At 34.9% G+C, this 19,542-nt stretch overlaps 2 protein-coding genes and 1 long non-coding RNA gene across 3 annotated transcripts; 2 read left to right on the top strand and 1 right to left on the bottom strand.

Moving 5' to 3' along the window:
• The first annotated feature begins 82 nt into the window (after positions 1-82).
• LOC116303550 (palmitoyl-protein thioesterase ABHD10, mitochondrial-like) lies at positions 83-4,516 on the top strand. Its single transcript, XM_031713108.2, has 2 exons — positions 83-459; positions 1,044-4,516. Exons 1-2 carry the CDS (start codon positions 105-107, stop codon positions 1,523-1,525), a joined length of 837 nt encoding a protein of 278 aa, XP_031568968.1. The 5' UTR covers positions 83-104; the 3' UTR covers positions 1,526-4,516.
• LOC116303551 (protein spinster homolog 3) lies at positions 3,352-18,594 on the bottom strand. The gene is made up of 10 exons (XM_031713109.2): positions 18,227-18,594; positions 16,165-16,373; positions 15,408-15,559; positions 14,268-14,334; positions 10,999-11,162; positions 9,431-9,559; positions 8,588-8,783; positions 5,945-6,010; positions 4,858-4,956; positions 3,352-4,578 (listed from the first exon to the last, which is right to left on the bottom strand). Exons 1-10 carry the CDS (start codon positions 18,405-18,407, stop codon positions 4,201-4,203), a joined length of 1,641 nt encoding a protein of 546 aa, XP_031568969.1. The 5' UTR covers positions 18,408-18,594; the 3' UTR covers positions 3,352-4,200.
• On the top strand, positions 5,963-15,410 carry LOC116303552 (uncharacterized). The gene is made up of 3 exons (XR_004197973.2): positions 5,963-6,088; positions 8,873-9,011; positions 14,110-15,410. It is a non-coding gene; the product is annotated as an uncharacterized LOC116303552 (long non-coding RNA).
• Positions 18,595-19,542: the final 948 nt, after the last annotated feature.

Below are 19,542 nucleotides of genomic sequence, written 5' to 3'. Positions count from 1 at the left end.
TATCCCTAGTACCATCAATTTATTATATCGGGCTCTATCGGGCTGCCTGTGGTCACAACCGCTGCCCTGCCTTAGGCTAAAGGTTCGGCTCACAATCAAAAAACATGGGAATGGTTTTGAAGAAAAATCAAAAAATCTCACTTGATTTCTTCAACTATTCAATCCGTTTGCTCAGTAACAGGCCACAAATAATGGCTCAGAGACTAAACCTAGGTAAAGATAAATATATTGAATACTATCACAGCCCTGGTAGCTTGCCTGGTGTGATATTTTTACCGGGTTTGATGTCCAACATGAATGGAACCAAGGCTTTAGCTTTAGAGAAATTCTGTCAGGCTACTGGGCGAGCTTATACTAGGTTTGATCATCGAGGGATGGGTTTGTCGAGTGGTAAGCCAGAGGAATGCACGATAGGATCAAGGAAGGAAGATGTCCTTAGTTTGCTTCATGTGGTAAAAGGTAAGCAAATAAGCTAGCTGAAAAACTTCAATATTGCGAGGGTGAAACAGTCAAAGACTATTTCTTTATTTATTTTCTATTTCTTTCTTCACATAATGAACTGAAAATTGTAATTAAAATTTAATGATAACAACAAAATACTTATACTTTTTCTATGAATTCTAGAATACGGCTGTAAAACATTTTTCTCAAACTCTGACACAAAATTGCTTTTTACCTATGTATTGTTTTAGAAAATAATAATAAAAAAGGAATGAGTCCTGTGCAAAAATTAGGGGTTTTGCCCTGTTGAAGTTCAAAACATTTAAGGTTCTGCAATAAAATTTTGATTGTTCGGCAGCGATTTTGAGCAGTTTTTGTGTGCACACATACCATTAGCCCAGTTTCCCTCCCCACGTTGCGTGACGTCCCTAAGAACGGCTGCAAAGGAGGCTAACATACCATGGGCTCAAATTGAATGTGCAAAAGTAGTCAGTCTTTCACCATGATTACAGAATTTAAAAATACTTTGCAAATATATATTTTGCAGAATTTTCACAGCTTTCTCCAGCAATTGCCTTCTTTATCTTTTTTTATTTCATAAGGGCCCCAAATTCTCGTGGGGTCCAGTCTAGGTGGCTGGATTATGTTCCTTGTTGCCATGAAGATACCACATAGAATTCAAGGCTTGGTTGGCATAGCAACAGCAGTTGATTTTTTGAGTAGGAGATTTGACAGCCTACCTGAAGAAACTAAAGAAGAAATCAAAACTACTGGGGAATGGCTGTTGCCTACTCCATATAGTGAAAACCCATATATTCTAACGTGGGATATGATACAAGATGCTCGTCGACACGTATTGGGTGACTCCACACCCGTACACTGCCCAATCAGATTGATTCATGGCATGAAAGATGAAGAGGTTCCTTACAAAGTTTCTCTTGATGTTGCTAAAGGAGTGCAGAGTAAGGATGTGAATGTAATATTGGTAAAAGATGGATATCACAGACTCTCAGAACCAAAAAATATTCTTCTTATTACAAGGACAATTCAAGAACTGGTTCAAGAACTAAGTTTGCCAACATGAAAGATAAAATTTGTCCTACTTGAAACTGGGGCTTATTAGCAACCTTATTGAGATATCAGGAACATTGCCATTCCCCTTATCCTAGCAATTTGCTAGTGTCAAAGAATAGACCACTTTATAAATTAGTAGCTTTGTGTAATGTTTTCCCATTTCAGGCCACTGAGAGCCTTCATTAAGTTTTGAAATAATAGGGCATTATAATCAACTTCCAAAGAGTCCTGGGGATCAAGTGAACATTTTACCAGCTATTAATAGTATACTAGTGTAAGCTGGAGAATTTTGCTCAGTTACCAAAGCATTTTCCGACCCCCGACCCTTATTGAAATAATTATTGCTTGAATTGTTTCCATATTTATGTGTTTTCTCAAGCTCAGCGGTTAAACAAAGAAATGATACTCTAGAGAATGGGGAAAACATTACAGCAAAGCTAAAGTATTCTTTCAGCTATCATACCCATTCATGTAAGGGTTAGCATTGAAGGGGCACTGGGTTTGTTAGTGTTAACAAAAATGGGGGCTATATGACCCCCTATTTATCATTTCCTCCTCAGTGGACCATGATAAAAAACAATAGCGCAGCGCAGCCGTGACGTCATAAAAACGAAGACAAAGGCGAAATTTGGACAAACAATCTTACAAGTTTACTTTCAGCAGATAATTTTGACAGCCCATCGCAGTTGATCTTAGTTTACATGGGTTATTATTGTAACTTTAAGTAAAAATAATAAAATCGGTTAGTATGATTCTCATAGTGGTTAAACAGAATGCAATGTTTGTCTGAATCTTTAAGCTATTTTTAGAATCAGTGCGCTGCGCTATTGTTTAATATGATTTGTTCTTTTCATGAGAAGTGATTGCATTCACATGCCATTGTACATTTAATATTTTATTTTAGATAGTTGAATGAGCATTTTTGCTTGTGAAATTATATGTAAGGCATTTAGAAAAACAACAGAACCAAATGAAAGAGAAAAAATGCAAACTTAAATTTCAAATTAAGTAAAAAAATAATAAAAACATTTTGATCAAAGATTTAGCCTTTATACAAGAAAGCATATTGAAGGTAAGGGCCACTTAGACAAGAGAACCAATTACCAACTTTGGGTAATGGATCCAATCAATAACCTAGACTGCATGAGAATTTGACCCTGATGTTACATGTAAATAACTATGGATAGCCATTGTCATTTTCTCCTGGGAATAAAAAAATGTTGAAAGGCTATTGTTCTCTGCTGCTTCCTGATTGGCTCCTTTGCCCAAAGTTGGAATGTATTGTTTTTATTCTACAATTTGGTTGCTTCTCACAGTCTAAGTGTCCCTGGTCTCACTGTAAGAAATTACAGCATTATTTTATGCATTCAACAACAGTCTACTGTTTAGTTGAAGGGGACAAAGTTGCCAGAATGTAATGAAACTAACTCATATTTTGGTCACATCCTGGTTGGCTAAGTAAGTTTGGCATCAGCATATTGTGCAGTAGGGCATGGGTTCAAGCTGCCGGCCAGACCAGCACTTAAGATAATGAATCTGAGTAGAAGGTGTTGCAACTGTCATGTGTCATGCTCTCTAACATAAAGTCAATTATTATAATTATTTCTATATATTATTTGAAATTCTATTGATTTTCATTTCAATTATTGTTGACTTTTTGTGCATAACTTTTGATCATAAATGTTTTGACCACATGAAATAGATATCACTTCAATTTGTTTCTTATATACAACTTTCCTCATAACTTTCAAGTTAATTTTCATCCTTAAATCTTAATTCAAAAATGCATGAATAATTAAATGAGCCTTTGAACTAATTGGAGCAATCACACAGGTCATGTGCATGGACCTTTAAACCTGATAAAGTCCTCTTTATTAGTGTTCTTATAAAGAAATATAAACACGCTGGGAGCTGCAGAGCACAAGAGATGCAAGCTTAGGAACACAAGGCATACTGTACATGTAGCTGAAAGTGTTATATTTCTTATATATATCTTATAAAATAATACTAATGAGGATGAGCACTTCATATAATTTTATACCAAAGCTCTCATCCTTATAAGTATTCTTTATAATAAAAACAATGTAATGAGGAGGACCTTATCATGTACAGTAAGCTCTTAGTTTTGCATAATGACACCAAGAGTTCCTATTAAGGAAAACTGGTTCTTGACTGGACAGGTTGTGAATTTAGTATCTTATATTAGTAATTTATTGGCTGATAACATATAAACTGCTGTATACACCTATTTAAAGAAAGGTTGTCAAAGCCGACGGAAATATTACATAACAGGAAATGGCAGAAATGACTTTTTTTATTATTATTTTCATCAAGAACACAAGTTAGTGTTGAGATATCCAGACAAAGGCCTAGATAATTCATGTTTAGTTTGATGCCCATAACATTCTTTTCTATCTTGGAATGAGCTATTGGTAATATCCTTTGGCTCTAATGACTTATTTCAATATAGGTGTATACTTAAGCCGGGACTTGTAAGACCAGTCTTGGGTCGTATACCTTGTTATCAGCTTAGAAATACACTGACATAGCAAACATGATGCATTCTGGAGCCATCTTGGGAACAAAATTATCCTTTTTCATCATGCCTTGTATGATGCTTTTTGTACCCAACCTACACCAGAATGCATCACATTTATCAAACTCAGAAAAAAGCCTATGAAATATCTAGACTAGCTGGGGTACATTATCTGGCACTACATCTGGTTTAGAAACATTATTGTGTACATGTACGGGAATAGTAAGATGTTCATCGCTAGAGATAGTTGATACACTTGGATCCCTTATAAGCAGTTCATCATCATCATCAATCAATTCGTCATCATCTTCATTTTGATCTCCAGATACAGAGTTCATAAGTGAGGTTGTGTCATCAGTTTGGTTTGACTTGTCCGCTTCGTTATGATCTTTTTCCAGGTAAAATGCACATAAGATGAAGGCCAACCCCCCAAGGACACAAATAAATGTGGTGATTAATAATGAATATTCCATGCTTGTTTGGCGATCAGCCACCGAAGAGTTATTACCTCTTATTGCATCAGAAATCTGGGATAAAATAGAGCAAAGTTAAACATTTCATATGAAACATGAAATTCGTTTTGAACAGTGAAACAATTTGTCATTATCTTGAGAATAAGATAATTTCTTTGTTTGAGTTCATGAGTATCTATATTCACATATGTGTGTCTTCTCATGTGTAACCATTTTGAAACAAAAACATCATAATACTCTACTAAGAGAAAACGCTAAACCCAAGCTAAAGGTGTCTGTCTATTTGAAAAGCAATCACTAAGCCATAAGTCAATATTTTGCAAGGTCATTTACCTGTCCAATAAGCCATGGACTTCCTGCGTCACCAAATAAGTGAGACACCAATATCTGCACTGCTTCAGCACTGGATCGACGAGAAGAAACTATAATGTACTAAAAAAAGAAATAGAGAAAGAAGTTGATGAATAGATTGGCATGTGATTTTCACCTTTTCAGAGGTAATGAATATACGGTATAATTATGTGATCAGTTAATAAATGTGTTGATTGACACTTGTCTAACTGCTGGCTGATTATTGGTTCTCTACCAATGCAATTAGTTAATGGTGGCCATTTGCTGACAAGGCAAAGTGAAGTTTGCAGTGGGGTGTTACTAAGACAGGTAACACAGTAACAAGAGTAAACCGAGTAACCGGAAAACGAGGAAACATGACATGTTTTATATTGAAAAATTTGAAATAAATAATAATAAATAATAATTAATTATAATGTGTATTTTCTGTTGTGTTTTATACGTTTTGATTTGAGAAAATACAGTGCCAATAATATTATGGATGGGCTCCTGCTGGTTGTAGTAGTTTAGCTTTTTACACAAATTCCTTCTGCCATTTGTGTCTCACAACTGTTTATCTTTAAGGTAACTGCCTACTTTAGGAAAAGGATTTAAACTTCGATTTTCCGAATTGAAATTCAATGCTGATTCCAAATCTGAAGCTTGCGCACATCAAGGGCTCAAATCGAATGTTCAAAAGTAGTCAGCCACCTTAATACAGCCATAGGCAACATAACTGTAAACAGTGAGAGAAAATCATGTAAGAATTCTTGACCAATGTGTAAAATAATTAAGCTGAAGTTGCTGATGAAAATCTGGGCTAATTCTGTGGCTTCTTGTCCACCATCTTGAATTTCTTAAATCCATGGGGAATTGCTTTATTTGTAAGTATCCTTAAGTAAATGTTTTATGATTATTAAGCCTTAATCAGCTTTTTCAACAAATGAAAAAAAATCATGTTACTTGTTATCTGGTTACTTGGTTTACTCATTACTGCGTTGCTTAGTTTATAGTAACACCTGCTTGCCTGACAGGTATATGGTTGGTTGGTCATGTCAAAGTTAAATTAAGGTATTATGTTACAGCTTACCAAAACCATATCTCCTACTGGTGCCCAGTTCATGCACAGCAGAACTTCTCCAATGAAAATAGCTGTCTGTAATGGAATACAAGCTGAATTATATTGAATAATTATTAGCCTGGGCTAATGCAGACAAGGGTATTTGACATTGAGGTATACTGTAATAATGTCTATTATTATATAACTTTAGACATCAATGAAATACTAGGTTTTCTCTAGTGTCAAAAACTTGATATCTTTCACCAGTGGAAGATACCATATCTTTCACACGTGAAAATATCGCTGTTGAATCGGCTTTGAGCTTTTGTTTTATTTAAGTTTCATCGATATCCTATATAATAAACAGAACATTACATGGCCAGCTTGGAGATACGAATTTTTATTATCTTCTCGCGTTAAATTTAGATATCTCACGAGTGAGCGCAGCGAATATCAATTGAACACTTGAAGATAATTTCCATATCTCCGTGTGACCATGTATTATTCTCTATTTATTATTGGATAAAATTGGTATCTCCGCGCGCCCATGTAATATGCTCTATATTAAATTAGGTTATGTTAGTTATGATCAAGTATAAGCTTAGTGTACATGTGCATGGACTTAAATAACACCTTCACTTAGTTTATAGTAAGTATAACATACCAAACAAAATACTCATTTTCTGAAAGCTGAATAAACATAGTTTATATAAAGAAATCTTTAAAGTGCAGCTTTGATGAAAATTTAATGTCTCCAATTTAAATGTTTTAATGTTAAAGTGCTTAAGTGCCTAACTCAATATTTTCAGTATTGATTCTACATGAAGTGAATATTTGAATGGAAAAATTTATTTAAACAATTTGAGTGATGCATCTTGAAGATATTAAGATTTATACTTCCAATAATTACTATGTCAATGAGTTTGATATCATCATAAGCATGATTAAAATATACACAACTTTTCTAGGGCAGTAAAACATCCTGTATAATACATCGTCTTACAAAGGGTTTATAGAAAGGGTATAATTGCAAATTTTTTGTTATCATATATACTAATCAGTGCTTCAATTTACAAATTATGACAAATAAACTCAAATTCCTATAATGACATCAAGCTCATTAGCATATTGGAAGTATAAACGTTAATACTGTATCTTCACGATATGCATCACTCTAATCATATAAAAATATTTTACCATTGAAAAATTCACTTTATGTAGAATCAATACTGAAAATGTCAAGTTAGGTGGATATAGGCACTTTAAAGTACTTTACAATTAAAGAAGAAAACCTGGTGTTTTTCATTCCTTGTTAGCATTTTTGGTTCGAGAGATATTCAAATGTTAAATCCTATGCTAATTAGGAGGTTGATGACATCATAATCTCAAATCGCAGTGTCCTTCAACATCAGTATACAGTATTCATTATATTTCAGTATGTTTTTGAGGGATGCCATTCAAACTTTGCAGTATACTTGTATTCAAAATATGGAACATGCATAAACTGAGGTTGCTATTGCAACAATTTTACCCTTTCAGCAATTGCTTTCTTATTTTATAACTTGAGCAGAAAATGGTTTGACTAAATTTGTGACTACGACCATAACAGATATTTCAACCTCGGTGTGCAACAAATGCAGACTGCCAACTACAGACCAGATCAAAACAAAAAATCCAAATACATGAACTAACTATATTTGTGATAACTATTTGTAATACATGAAATAATTTTGTAAGGCAAAAGCGTAAAGTAGTATATCGTGTACGTTAAAAAAAGTCTTGCACAAAAAATATATCATCCTAGCTACAAGGAAAAAACACAAATGGTTCAGCCACTTTCCTCAAAAATCAAAGTATTTAAGTATTGAATATTATTATTATTATTATTATTATTATTATTATATCATCCTATATCTTTTTCTTTCCATTACCGTTTTTGTATTACATTTGTGTGTCATGTTATTTGACATTACTGCAATATCGGGTCGATTGACACTGTACATCAATAATGTTAATGACTAACAACAAATTTACTATGCTGAAAGCATGTCAGTGACAGCGATCCTGGACATTAAAATTTAATGCTTCTTGAATTTATAGACAATTTTTTCAAATATATTTCATGTATTTGGATTTTTTGTTTTGATCTGGTCTGCAGTCGGCGTTTGTCGCACACCGATGTCAACCTAGCCTCATTCAAAAAAATCATCTCTTGTAAAGGCAGAAATTTCAAAAACTTGAAATATTAGGTAGGGGTGGCCTGGAACCAAGGCTGTTGCTATGGCAGCTTATCTCTATAGCTACTTTTAAAGAACAGCTAGACTACTATAATACTAGCAAATTTGGTTGATTTTTGATTGAAATTGGGATGAGATATAGGTTATCATAATCTTAGGCTGCTCAAGCATTGAGAGAATAAGTATTGAGAAAAGAAAATCACGGGGAAAATCAAGTTTTTTATATAATTTATACATATATTGACGACATAGGAATTAAAAAAATGAAAGTCAATTTTCCCCAGATATTATTTTTACCTTTCAGTTTTATCTAATTTGGGCTTCCTGTGATGGAAGGAGGGTCAGGTTAAATGTTAGCCACTGGCCATTCTGTACTACCCTTGCATCATGTAGTACAGTTTGTTTTTAAATCACATAAATGTGGTACAATACTTACATATGCGATGTAAACATGTGTATGAGCTAGCACAAGAGCTGTGTATAAAAATGGAGTGCAGGCAACCAGGCCTATAGCACACACGAGGGCATCAGCTTTTTTGTTGGTAGATCTCCATCGGCGAGCAATTTCTGCTCCTAACCATACACCAACAATTCCAGCAACGCATGTTATGATGCCAAATGTGAAGCTAACTCTGTGGAAAGTAGGAAAAACAAGATTAATCTTTCATAAGGGTGAGTTAGTTCTGAAGATGCTTGGTAATTGATTGTTGGTATGTTTCAGTTTAAAGTACGTTATAAAACATTCTGAGTTTGGGTATGCTATTCTGAATAGCAAGTGAGCACTGACAATGTGACCAGACGCTTACTCCACCCATTGGGGGAGACCTCAGCCACAATTCCTGAATTCTACATGATAATATGTGAGTAGTATTAAATGTTGGCTCTTCTTCTTGATAATTAAATTGGGGAGTGGGGTCTAAATTGATGTCAATATTAAACTATGGGGTGCCGATCCAGTCAATATTCTCATCATTTATTTCATGGCTTATTGTATTTTTATTGTGGTCTTTGAATTTGCTTTATTGGTGATTACATTTAATTTTTGGTGGGACTGAATTTGCTGTTGAAGCAGCCGAATTTACTTGTACGGTCATTTGTTTAATCTTTGGCAATCAAATTAATATATTCTAATGCAGGATTTTTAAATTTTAATCTAATTTATTTATGGTCTTTGGATTTTTAACATGCTAATTATGATGCAATGTGAGCTTCGATTTGACCAAGTGAGAGACATCTACATGATGGGTTTCAGGCAAATAATCATAACTATTTTACATACTTTTCTTTTGTTTCCTTCATTCCTTGTACTTGTGATGCGTAAAACAGAAACTTTGGTGCCCAGAATGCCAGAGCTCCTGTTACGAATGTCACACAGGTGAAGCCTACACAAAGCCAAATGAAGCTCTTTCTAAAAAATAATGAAGCATAATAACAAAGAATGTGTATGTAATACTAGCATAAACCTACTAGCATACTATCACGAATCCTGCAATCTGATTGGCTAACGTACTCACTATCTATCCTGTGATAGATAGCGAGTAGCAAAAAATAAACAATTGCATGCTTAAGTTTCGTCAAAATCTCTGCTTGTTCTCTAAAGAAATCTTAAAAACTGATTGTAGAAAAGACAAGACTGAAGGAAAGGAATTGAGGTTTTGAATGGTACAGTACAGATAAAACTGATTTAGATGGATTATGGCAATTTTAACACAAAAAAGTGGCCATCAGATTTGACTGAGATTTTCATGTGCAAACTTATGACGGACAAACAACTGACTACTGAGTTAATGATGGCATTTTAAAAGAATTCCCTCAAAGAACAGAAAAAATCATCTCAATGACTCTTTGTCATTTTAGTAACTCTAACCCAATCTAAGCTATTATTTATCACCAACAATTTTTCATGGCAGATAAAACTCAATTGTACTGGTTAGCTTACTAAATATTTGCACTGGTTTATAGGTACCCGTTTAGAAGTTGTTTTGTGAGTTATGGCATATAAAAAGTTCATGTTTTGAAGTTTTGAGTAACTGTCAAGTAAGGTTGGTACTGTAAATCACAAACTACTTCAGTTTATAGTCTTAATATACGGTTAGATATTTCTTAAAGTGATTCTAAACGTGGGCGGGTTTGCATGGGCGAGTAGGCAAATGCATGATCAATGATTTTATATGTGGGCGAGTTGGCGTGGGCGAGTTGTTCCGTGGGCAAGATGATTGGTTACCCTTATTCCCACACAATTCAAAAGCCTACAAACACTTCGCTTGTTAAAACAATTTTTATCTATTTCCATTTTGTTTTTTCCTACAAAAATTACAAAAATACTGAACTACGTCCCAGATGTGCAGACTGTCTATTGTTTATCAGTATGGATGCAGAAACTCTTTAATAAGTGAACAGCTGTCATTTTGGTTTGACAAAAAAATGAGAAAAATCGACGTTCAGACAGGAAATATTTCAAAAAAAGCTTAAGACAGATGCATAATGAGTTTGATGCGCAAAGCATGGATGGTGGGTGAATGGATATCTGTAGATCAGAGGGTGGCCTGGTTTGTAGACAATAAGATGGATGGGTAGCTTGTTTGGTAGGTGGGTGGATGGATGGATGGAGGAATGGATAGGTGGGCGAATGTGTATATGTATATATGCATGGGTCAAATGTGTACATGGGTGGATGGAAATGACCTAGATCGAAAGGACTGCAGATAAAAAAGACCAGCATTCAGGTGGATGGGTGGGTAGAGCTTGCTTGGCAGGTGGGTGGATGGATGGAGCAATGGATGGGTAGTGAATGGAAGGATGAATAATAAATGAAAGATGAAGTACACTTATTATTTTTCTACTTACACTTGGAAAATATACTTCAAATCCTGCCAGTAACTAGTATTCACATGAACATTTGATGCAGACACTAGATTTGGATTGACACCCTTCTCTATCGCTCCTCTTGGTGGTTCATGAACAACAAACAACAATAAAAGAAAGCAAACAGAACCAAGCATTGGAGTAATCTGAAATAAGAATAAGAAACAAAATAAATAATCAAAAACCTAATTGATCTTTTGTGAGCAAGAAAATTGTGCTAACTTTCCAATGAAGTTGATAAATTGGAGGAAAGAAAACTTGAGAACCCACAGAAAAACACCTGGATGAACCAGGGTTTTACCATAAGCACAATCAATGCAAAATAAAAAATAAAAACAGGCTGCGCCCTAAAGGACACAGAAAGTTTTTTTTATATATCTTCTTTCGCTTCAAAATAATCATAAAGGTTTTTATGATCAAAAAATCCAGTCAGACTTCAACAGTACAAAGTTTTCCATCTAATAAAAACTGCCTTAAATGCCGATGTCCCTGAGATTATAATATTGTATACAAAGTAATATTTATAATGGACCATATGATGAGTTGACTCAGGAAAAGCCCTGATCTTCATTTAATATGCACTATCTTAGTGGAGCACTTGATTGGTGTCAGACCATTTGATGAGTGCTCTGCTATACATTTTCCCCATAACTGGGGTTTGGAATTCTAATGAGTTTGGTAATTAATGCTAATTTACTTAATGCTTAATTATATCAAATTAACCTAGCTGTGATTATTTATTTTTTGATAATGCTATTTCTTATAATTACTAAGCTGACAAATGGAGTCAAATTGTGACTGTGCAACACAGTGAGCTGCATCATCACATTCACTGGTTTGTACTTTATGAAACCCTTTGGTTGAATAAAACTTAAAAAATCTTGTAACAATTAAGTTTGTAGTGGTTATTGACCAGTTAGAGGTCTGTCTCACAAGCTTAGAACTCGGAAGCTTCAAATGTACATATAAAAAAAGTCATACATTTTTGTTAAGCATGTTCTAGAAAAAATATATTTATAAAAAATATTTAGTATAATATGTATGTAGAGTTCACAGAAAGTGCAATAAAAATAACATTTTAAAATTAAAATTTCTTCACACATATTTTCCCTTATAATTTTGTTAGTTCAGCATACAGCTAATTAGCACATTTTTAGCAAAATCATTAGAATTCCTAAACCCAGTTATATATGGGTAAACGTTTTATTACTACTGAAATCATTCAGCTGTTAGCAGCACTAAAATAACAATCCATTGCATTTTGAATTTTGGTTAACTCATGTGACCATTTGAAGGGCCTCAAGTAGTAATGTGACATGTATTCAAATCATCAGAAAAGAGTAGGAAACCAAATGGTCACATGAGTTAACCAAAATTCAAAAAGTGAAAAATTGTTGTATTTTCAGCACTAGAAGCAGTTGTCATGAGTGATTTCAGTAAATATTTCATGTATTAATACTATTATTATTATTATTATTATTATGGTGATGATAAAGATGATGATGATGATGAAGATGATGATTGTAATGGTAATCGTGTACTCCATGACCAGCCGACTTGTGTCGGTCAAACTATCGCCCGACTGTTGGTCGACAGTTGCCTGACTATCGGCCGTCTATCGGCCATCTATCGGCCGTGAGTTGGCTGAGCGTTGGCTGGCTATAGGCCGTGTGTTGTCTGACTATCGGCCAATACACGGTCGACAGTTTTATTACTTCTTCAGGTTTTGTTGTCGGTCGATGCATGGCCAACGCACGACCAACAGTCGGCCAATTATCGGTAAAGTGTTGGTGAAGTGTCAATGATTTATTAAAGAACAGTAATCGTGAACAGTAATCGGTAATAATGATTTTTTAAAGAACAGGATTAAAATATAATGGGGCAGTAATAAGTTTGTGGGAAAAGTTTTACGTGATTTGGGGTTTCTGTTATCTTATTGATGGATCTAAATTGTACCAACTCACTGTTTGTTCGGCAAACCCTCTAAAGTATTTATAAAGAACTTTCTTTTGAAGCATTTTATTTATCACTTTAACAAAACATGTTTCAAGAAAAATCTGGAAAAATCATTAAAAACTTTTATTCTTTTTATTCAATTTTTGGTTTTAAGGATTCAAGTCTTCATTTTAATAAGTCGATGGTTAAAAATCGTTAAAAACTTTTATTTTAAATTTCAAATTCAAGTTATTATTTTAAAGATTCAAGTAGTCGTTTTTATAATAAGTCAATGAAATATTAAAGATTTGATAATATTAATGGAGTGTTGGTGAAATGACGGTCAAGTGTTGGCCAACATACAGCCGATAGTCAGGCAACTATCAACCAACAGTCAGGCGATAGTCAACCGACACGTGTCGGCTGGTCATGAAGTACACGATTACCGATTGTAATACCATGATTACCTCAGAATCCATGTTGTCTCCAGAGGGACGTTTAATCGCTAACATCCCTCTGGATGAGTAGTGAGAAGGGACATTTAGTTTAAAAAACTCTTATGAATTTAAACATAAGGAACGATTCCACTAAATTGCCCCTAATGAATATAATTATGAGGAACAATTTGTCTAAATGTCCCTTGTCACCATTTGTCAGGCAAGTTCCCTCATAAAATAATCACTAGGACCATAACATTGACCCAGTATCAATCTTATACTGAGACATGATGACTTTCTTACTACTAGAATATGCTAAAGACCTTAAGCACTATTATATACAGTAACAATAATTATAAAGAAATTGCATGTGCAATTGATGATTCATGCATGATTCTCTAGAGTACATGACAGTACATGGTAATCAAGACTCTTAAATTCATTCATTCCACTCACTATATTAATCAAAGTTGACTATATTTTGGTTTACCCTCCTTGGGATCTGTAACCATATTGTTACAAACAAGCATGACCTTTTGGCATGGTGATTAGTGATTAAATGTTCCCTCAAGCCTTGGGAGGTTAAGTTAGAATCCCTCCGCCTACGGCATCTGGACTTCAACAAAACCTCCCTCAGCTTTCAGGGACATTTAATCACTAATCACTCTACGGTCATACTATAACTTATATAAATTATTGTTATTTTTTATTCAATCAATAGCATCAGAAAACTGCCTCAATGAGAGAACAAACAAACAACAAAACAACTCTACATTTTGATGGTGGAACTGAGAATTGAACTGAACTGTACATGTAGTACCACCCATCTTTCATTTCTTGATGCTTAAGGCTGGAGATGGAGAAAGAAATAAAACTTACCCTTAACCCCCACTGCCACTCATCAAATGCAGCTGCTACTACAGATCCCACTATATAACCAAGACCACTGTGAATAAAAAGTATATCATACTTTAGCAATTGGTGGAAGGAGGTGATTACTAACTCACAAAACATCTGTCTTTCTTGGTGTTGCAGGATGCATTGCATTCTGGGCTGCTGTTCTTTGTATTGCAGGGTATTGATTAGCTCCAAACTGTAGTTTTTCTCAACTATTGAACATTACACTGTCTTCATGGTTCAGGTGTGCCCTGCAACACCAAGAAAGAGCTGACTTTTTCCATGTACAATGTCTTAAATATGTGGGCCATATTTGCAGAATAGAAAATTATGCACTATGGAAACAATAGTGTTGTTTGGCAAATGAATATCTAACAAGATAAGGAGAAAAGTGGAAAATCTTCTTGCAGTGGACAAACAACATATCTGAAAAATGATATAAACAAAAAGGACTTAGTGCCTATTGGAACATCTTTTTAATGCTGGGCGATTCATGTGCCATATGATAGAGATAAAGAAAAGATATCTATTCAAATTGGGTGGAGGAGCAGGTTAGCTGGAACTACTGGTCCTTTTATCACATTCAAACCAGCTTATGCATTTCTATCAAGGTTCAAAGATTCAGTTGCTTAATGGAAGTTTGATTTTCATACTGCTTTGAAACTTGCATTGATTAAACGAATGTTGTAAATTTCAATCCAGACCTTTACTTTAAAACATCAAAACGTTCATTTGCGAAAGAACTTTTCGAACAAAACATTACACCACACAAATGACTTTAAAATGGTAGTTAGAATTGTAGAAATAATTTTAGCTTTGCACCGTCCAATCTGTGAAGAACTAAATAAACTTTTAATCCAAGCCCAGAATTCGAATTTACAAAGTTTGTTTTATTAATGCAAGATTCAAAACAAGATGGAAATCAAACTTCAAATGATAAAATGAATCTTTGAACCTTTATAGGAACGCATGAGCTGGTTTGACTGTAAAGTAAAATAACTCTCAAGGCTATAATTTGTATATTGACCAATTCTAGAAATGTTAAACAAGGGTTAGCGTTAGGGTTGATCAGTATATACATGTACAATGTAGAAAAAACTTTTGAGCAGTTTTTGGATTTACCTGCCAACAGGTATAGCAAAGTAAAATATAGAAAGCATTCTTGTCCTCATGTCTCCTGTAAACAGATCTGCTATGACTGTTGGTGCTATGGTAGAATAACTGGCTTCACCAATACCAACTACACCTCTTAGAACTAAAAACCACCAAAAATGCTGTAATGAGAAAAGAAGAATTCAGAATAATCAATATTAACATTTTACATGGTCAATAAATCCAAACGTTTATTAACCATAAATTTGTAGGTGAAAAATTTATGAAGGCAAAACTTTAATTCTTCAGTTTGATATTTCAAACTCTAAAGGTGCTGACATATGGTACAACATTGCACACAACATTGCAAGCAACAAATTTGAATCAGGTGACACACATTGCAACAAAATCTTGCAACATTGCTTGTGTCAGCCTGCTACTGTATGTTAAGATATTTGGTCACAGCAGTTATAAATTTGGTGTAAGGTGATTGGCTGGAAATTTCAAAATGTTGCAGGTAATGTTGCGGCCATGCTCACATGATGAAATTTGTTGCGAGCAATGTTGCGAGAGTAGAGCGTGATTCAACTTCAGATTTGTTGCATGCAGCGTTGCATGCAACAAGTTTGGGGTAGACAAGCTGCAACAGTACTGTTGTGTGCAATGTTGCACCCTGTGTGTCAACACCTTAAGTTTTGGTCCAGCCTGGGATTAAGCCCACAATATCCCACATGAAAGTCTCATGCTCAACCATTACTGAGCCAGCCAGGTGTTGGCTTGTACTTACATTGTCACTTAGAAGAGTACTGGAATAGACGACTAGTGACCAAACCAATACACCAACAGCCATCAAGTACTTCCTCTTAAGCCTGTCACCAAGGTAACCAAAAACCGGTGCAACTATCATGTAACTACAGATAAAGGAGGTCTGTAGCAGTCCTGTCAAAGAGTTGTCATCTTGTTTGTGGAAATATTTTTGTATTTGAATAAGGATACCTGAAGAAAGAAATGAATAACGCACACTACTATAAATGGAAAAAAGCCAAAATACTCTATGCCACTGACGACTTGCAGTAACAGGTCATCTGACCCTACCTCCCTTAAAATGAGACTTGGCAGTATGAGTGTAATATAATTCATAATTCAAGGGTTTTCTTTGGGTTCTATGAATTTTCTTACTTCACAATGTAAGCATGTCTCATCAACTAAATCGCTGATCTTGATTTTTTGGGGAAATTGTTGCAATGGGAAAGGACATTAAATTATAAATATGTTGAGGTGTGGGAGTATTTTGTAGATACCAAATACCCCTCCCTTGAATGTATGAATGAATGAAATACTAAACAACTCTATTTCAGTTATGCGCCTATCAATGTCTTGCCCCAATGGGGGGAGCCTGGGCATACCCAGGGCTATTGACATCTTTGAAAAAAAAATGTCAATGAGTCCCTCTTAAAGCCATATATCAAATTGCATGACAATAGGCCCCTCACAAGGAGCAGAGATACATGATATAATATAAAGTACACCAGGAGAGAGCTTCATATTTCTAAGCAAAATAACTGAAAGGTAATACAGAAATTGAGCTTCAAGTCAGAAAATCATTGCCTGACTTCAGGAGTGGATATCTGTGCAATAACAGCAATCCAAACAGAGCATGCAATACAAGTCATGTTTAACATCTTTTGTGAGTAAATAAAAGAATACAACACGTTTAACTAATCTCTTCAGCAATTGTAAGCAAATAGAAATATACAACACGTTTAACAATTTCTGACATCTTTTTTTTCCTGCTATTTATTGACACAACATTTGAAAGTGAAACTTATTGTAACTTTTTTAAAAGAAAACTAAAAAACCCAAAAAAACAAATTGCATGTATTTAGGTTGAATAAGAGTGAAATTCCTTAGCTTTTTCACCTCTGACTTTCATGTCAATTCACAATTTTGCTTAGGCCAACTCTCTCATTCCCAGTCTTTCTCTGACCAAATTGTCAATACACCCTACCATGGGGGGACCCTTGTGTCAATAAAAGCCTGGCCGCCCCTGTCAATGGGCAAGGTTCTTATGTCAAATAGCCAGTGAATGCCCAGCTCCCCCCGTTGGGGGAAGACATTGATAGGTGCATTAGATCAACAACATTTAAAAAATAATCTTACAGTTGTTTACATCTAAGCATGAACACATGACACTAAAACATGTTCTAATAATTATTATTATTAATTATCAATTATTGGTCACTGAAATGTAGGAAGTTAGTCAACTAGAAAGTGCACATTTGGCCTGCAGCTCTTTAAAATCTCAGAAAACATTCTAATTTCAAATAGCTGCACACCAAACGAGCACTTTCTGACCAACTTCAAAATGTTTCAGCGACCAATTAGAACATGTTTTAGTGTCATGTGTTCAAGCTTGGATGCAAACAATTGTAAAAACATATTTTCATGTGCTTGTTTCTTCATTTCATTTTCAGGATAACAGTAATTAACCTAAAAAAGTCATATTATTGAAAACAGGAAGTGGGCAGGAGTACCAGTCGTTTTGTAGGATTCTTGTCACCACGAATTTGTATTTATTCTTAATTAAATAAGCTTCAAAATAGTTTATAAAAACCTTTTTTTAAATAGGGTTTTTATATACTTATCATTACATATAAATCATATAAATTATACAATCTTTTTGAAATTTTGAAGACCTTGAATAACAAGTTGGGGATTTGAGCCCAGTTTTCACCCGACTGCGTGGGAACGGCGTGTAAACTTAAATTATGGAAGGTTTCAGGTCCAACCAATTCTGAGATAGATAAGTAATAAGCCAAAAGATTTGTAAATTAGGTATTTAACCTTACCTGCAATGGTAAACCTGTCCATATAGTTGAGCAGATTGATGAGAACAAGTACTGCAACAGTCAAGTAAGCACGACAGTTCGTCCCAAAAACTGGAGCGGCTACTCTAGGCATATCGGATATTTCGTTGTTTCGAGCTTCCTCTTCTGGACTTATGGAATTAGTGTCCCTCTCGTTGGACATAACCTCGAAGTTGGAGCTTATATTTTTTGTAGTTTTTTGGCCGTTTTGATTGTGAAATATTTTGTTTTTCTTCCTCGAAGCTGCGTGATGAACAAGAGATTCCTAATGAGGGACGGTTACATAGAAATACACAGGAAGCCCAAATCATAAAGGTCAATTTAGTACTTAATATATTTTCAGCGCTAGCGGTCATGGGTATAAATCCTGTTACACTGTGTTACGGTCACCAAGAAGTTCAAATTGACTGACGTTAAAAAAAAAATTAGTTCGAATTCTTTAGTTCTGAGCTTTTTAAACAGCAAAAGGAAAAGCTTCAATGAAGAGAAATGAAATTCTTGGGGACCGTAACATGATCCAACACGATTTGACAGCTAGCGCTCAAATGGTGAATTGCCTTATAAGCTTCGAGATGCATCCTCGGAAACCTAGGGGTCAGAATCTTATAACCCCCGGGTTCCCAAGGATGGTCGTAACGGCATGTTGCATATATAAAATACTTTCTACCATGTATTTAATATCATTGATCACGGCAGTGTACCACCTGAGTCCGTGGGCGTTTCGTTCATTCCATTTTCGTTTGAATTTTTAAGAAGTGAAATCGAAAAACAATAAAATTTTCATGTTTTCAACAACAGCGACAACTATTGGACTATGGGGGGAGGGGGGGTATTGGTGGGGTGATAGAGCGCAGATAAGGATACCGGAAGTAAGAGCATTTTCGAGTGTTCACCCCTCCCCTACACGTGGTGTTTTGTCATATGTCAGCGATATTGTGATTTCTTATTCGTGATTCAGAAAACTAAAATGCGATTTCTGATTCGGGAGGCGGAAATCCAAAATCCTGCATTCTCTCCTTCAAACTTGTATTTTCGCCCATGCAATATACCTAGGCAGTGCCGAAAAGTAAGTTTTCTGATTTCTGAAACAGGAACATACTAAAGTAACTATTGTACAATTCCTGATTTCTGATTCCAATAATCGGGTTGGCCGCAAAGCATCCTGATTGTTTGAAATGCACTATAACGATCCAAATATCCCTCAAGATGATTTTAGTTAGCTAGTACAACTTAACAAGGATACGTTTAAATTGAATTCCGCTCTAGTTGATAATATCAGGGTTCTGTTTTTCTGTAAG

Source organism: Actinia tenebrosa, unplaced genomic scaffold (genome assembly GCF_029948245.1).
Source record: "Actinia tenebrosa isolate PJP-AT-01 unplaced genomic scaffold, QUT_ActTen_1.0 utg5005__unscaffolded, whole genome shotgun sequence".
Lineage (NCBI taxonomy): Eukaryota > Metazoa > Cnidaria > Anthozoa > Actiniaria > Actiniidae > Actinia > Actinia tenebrosa.
This window is presented reverse-complemented; position numbering and strand designations above follow the sequence as displayed.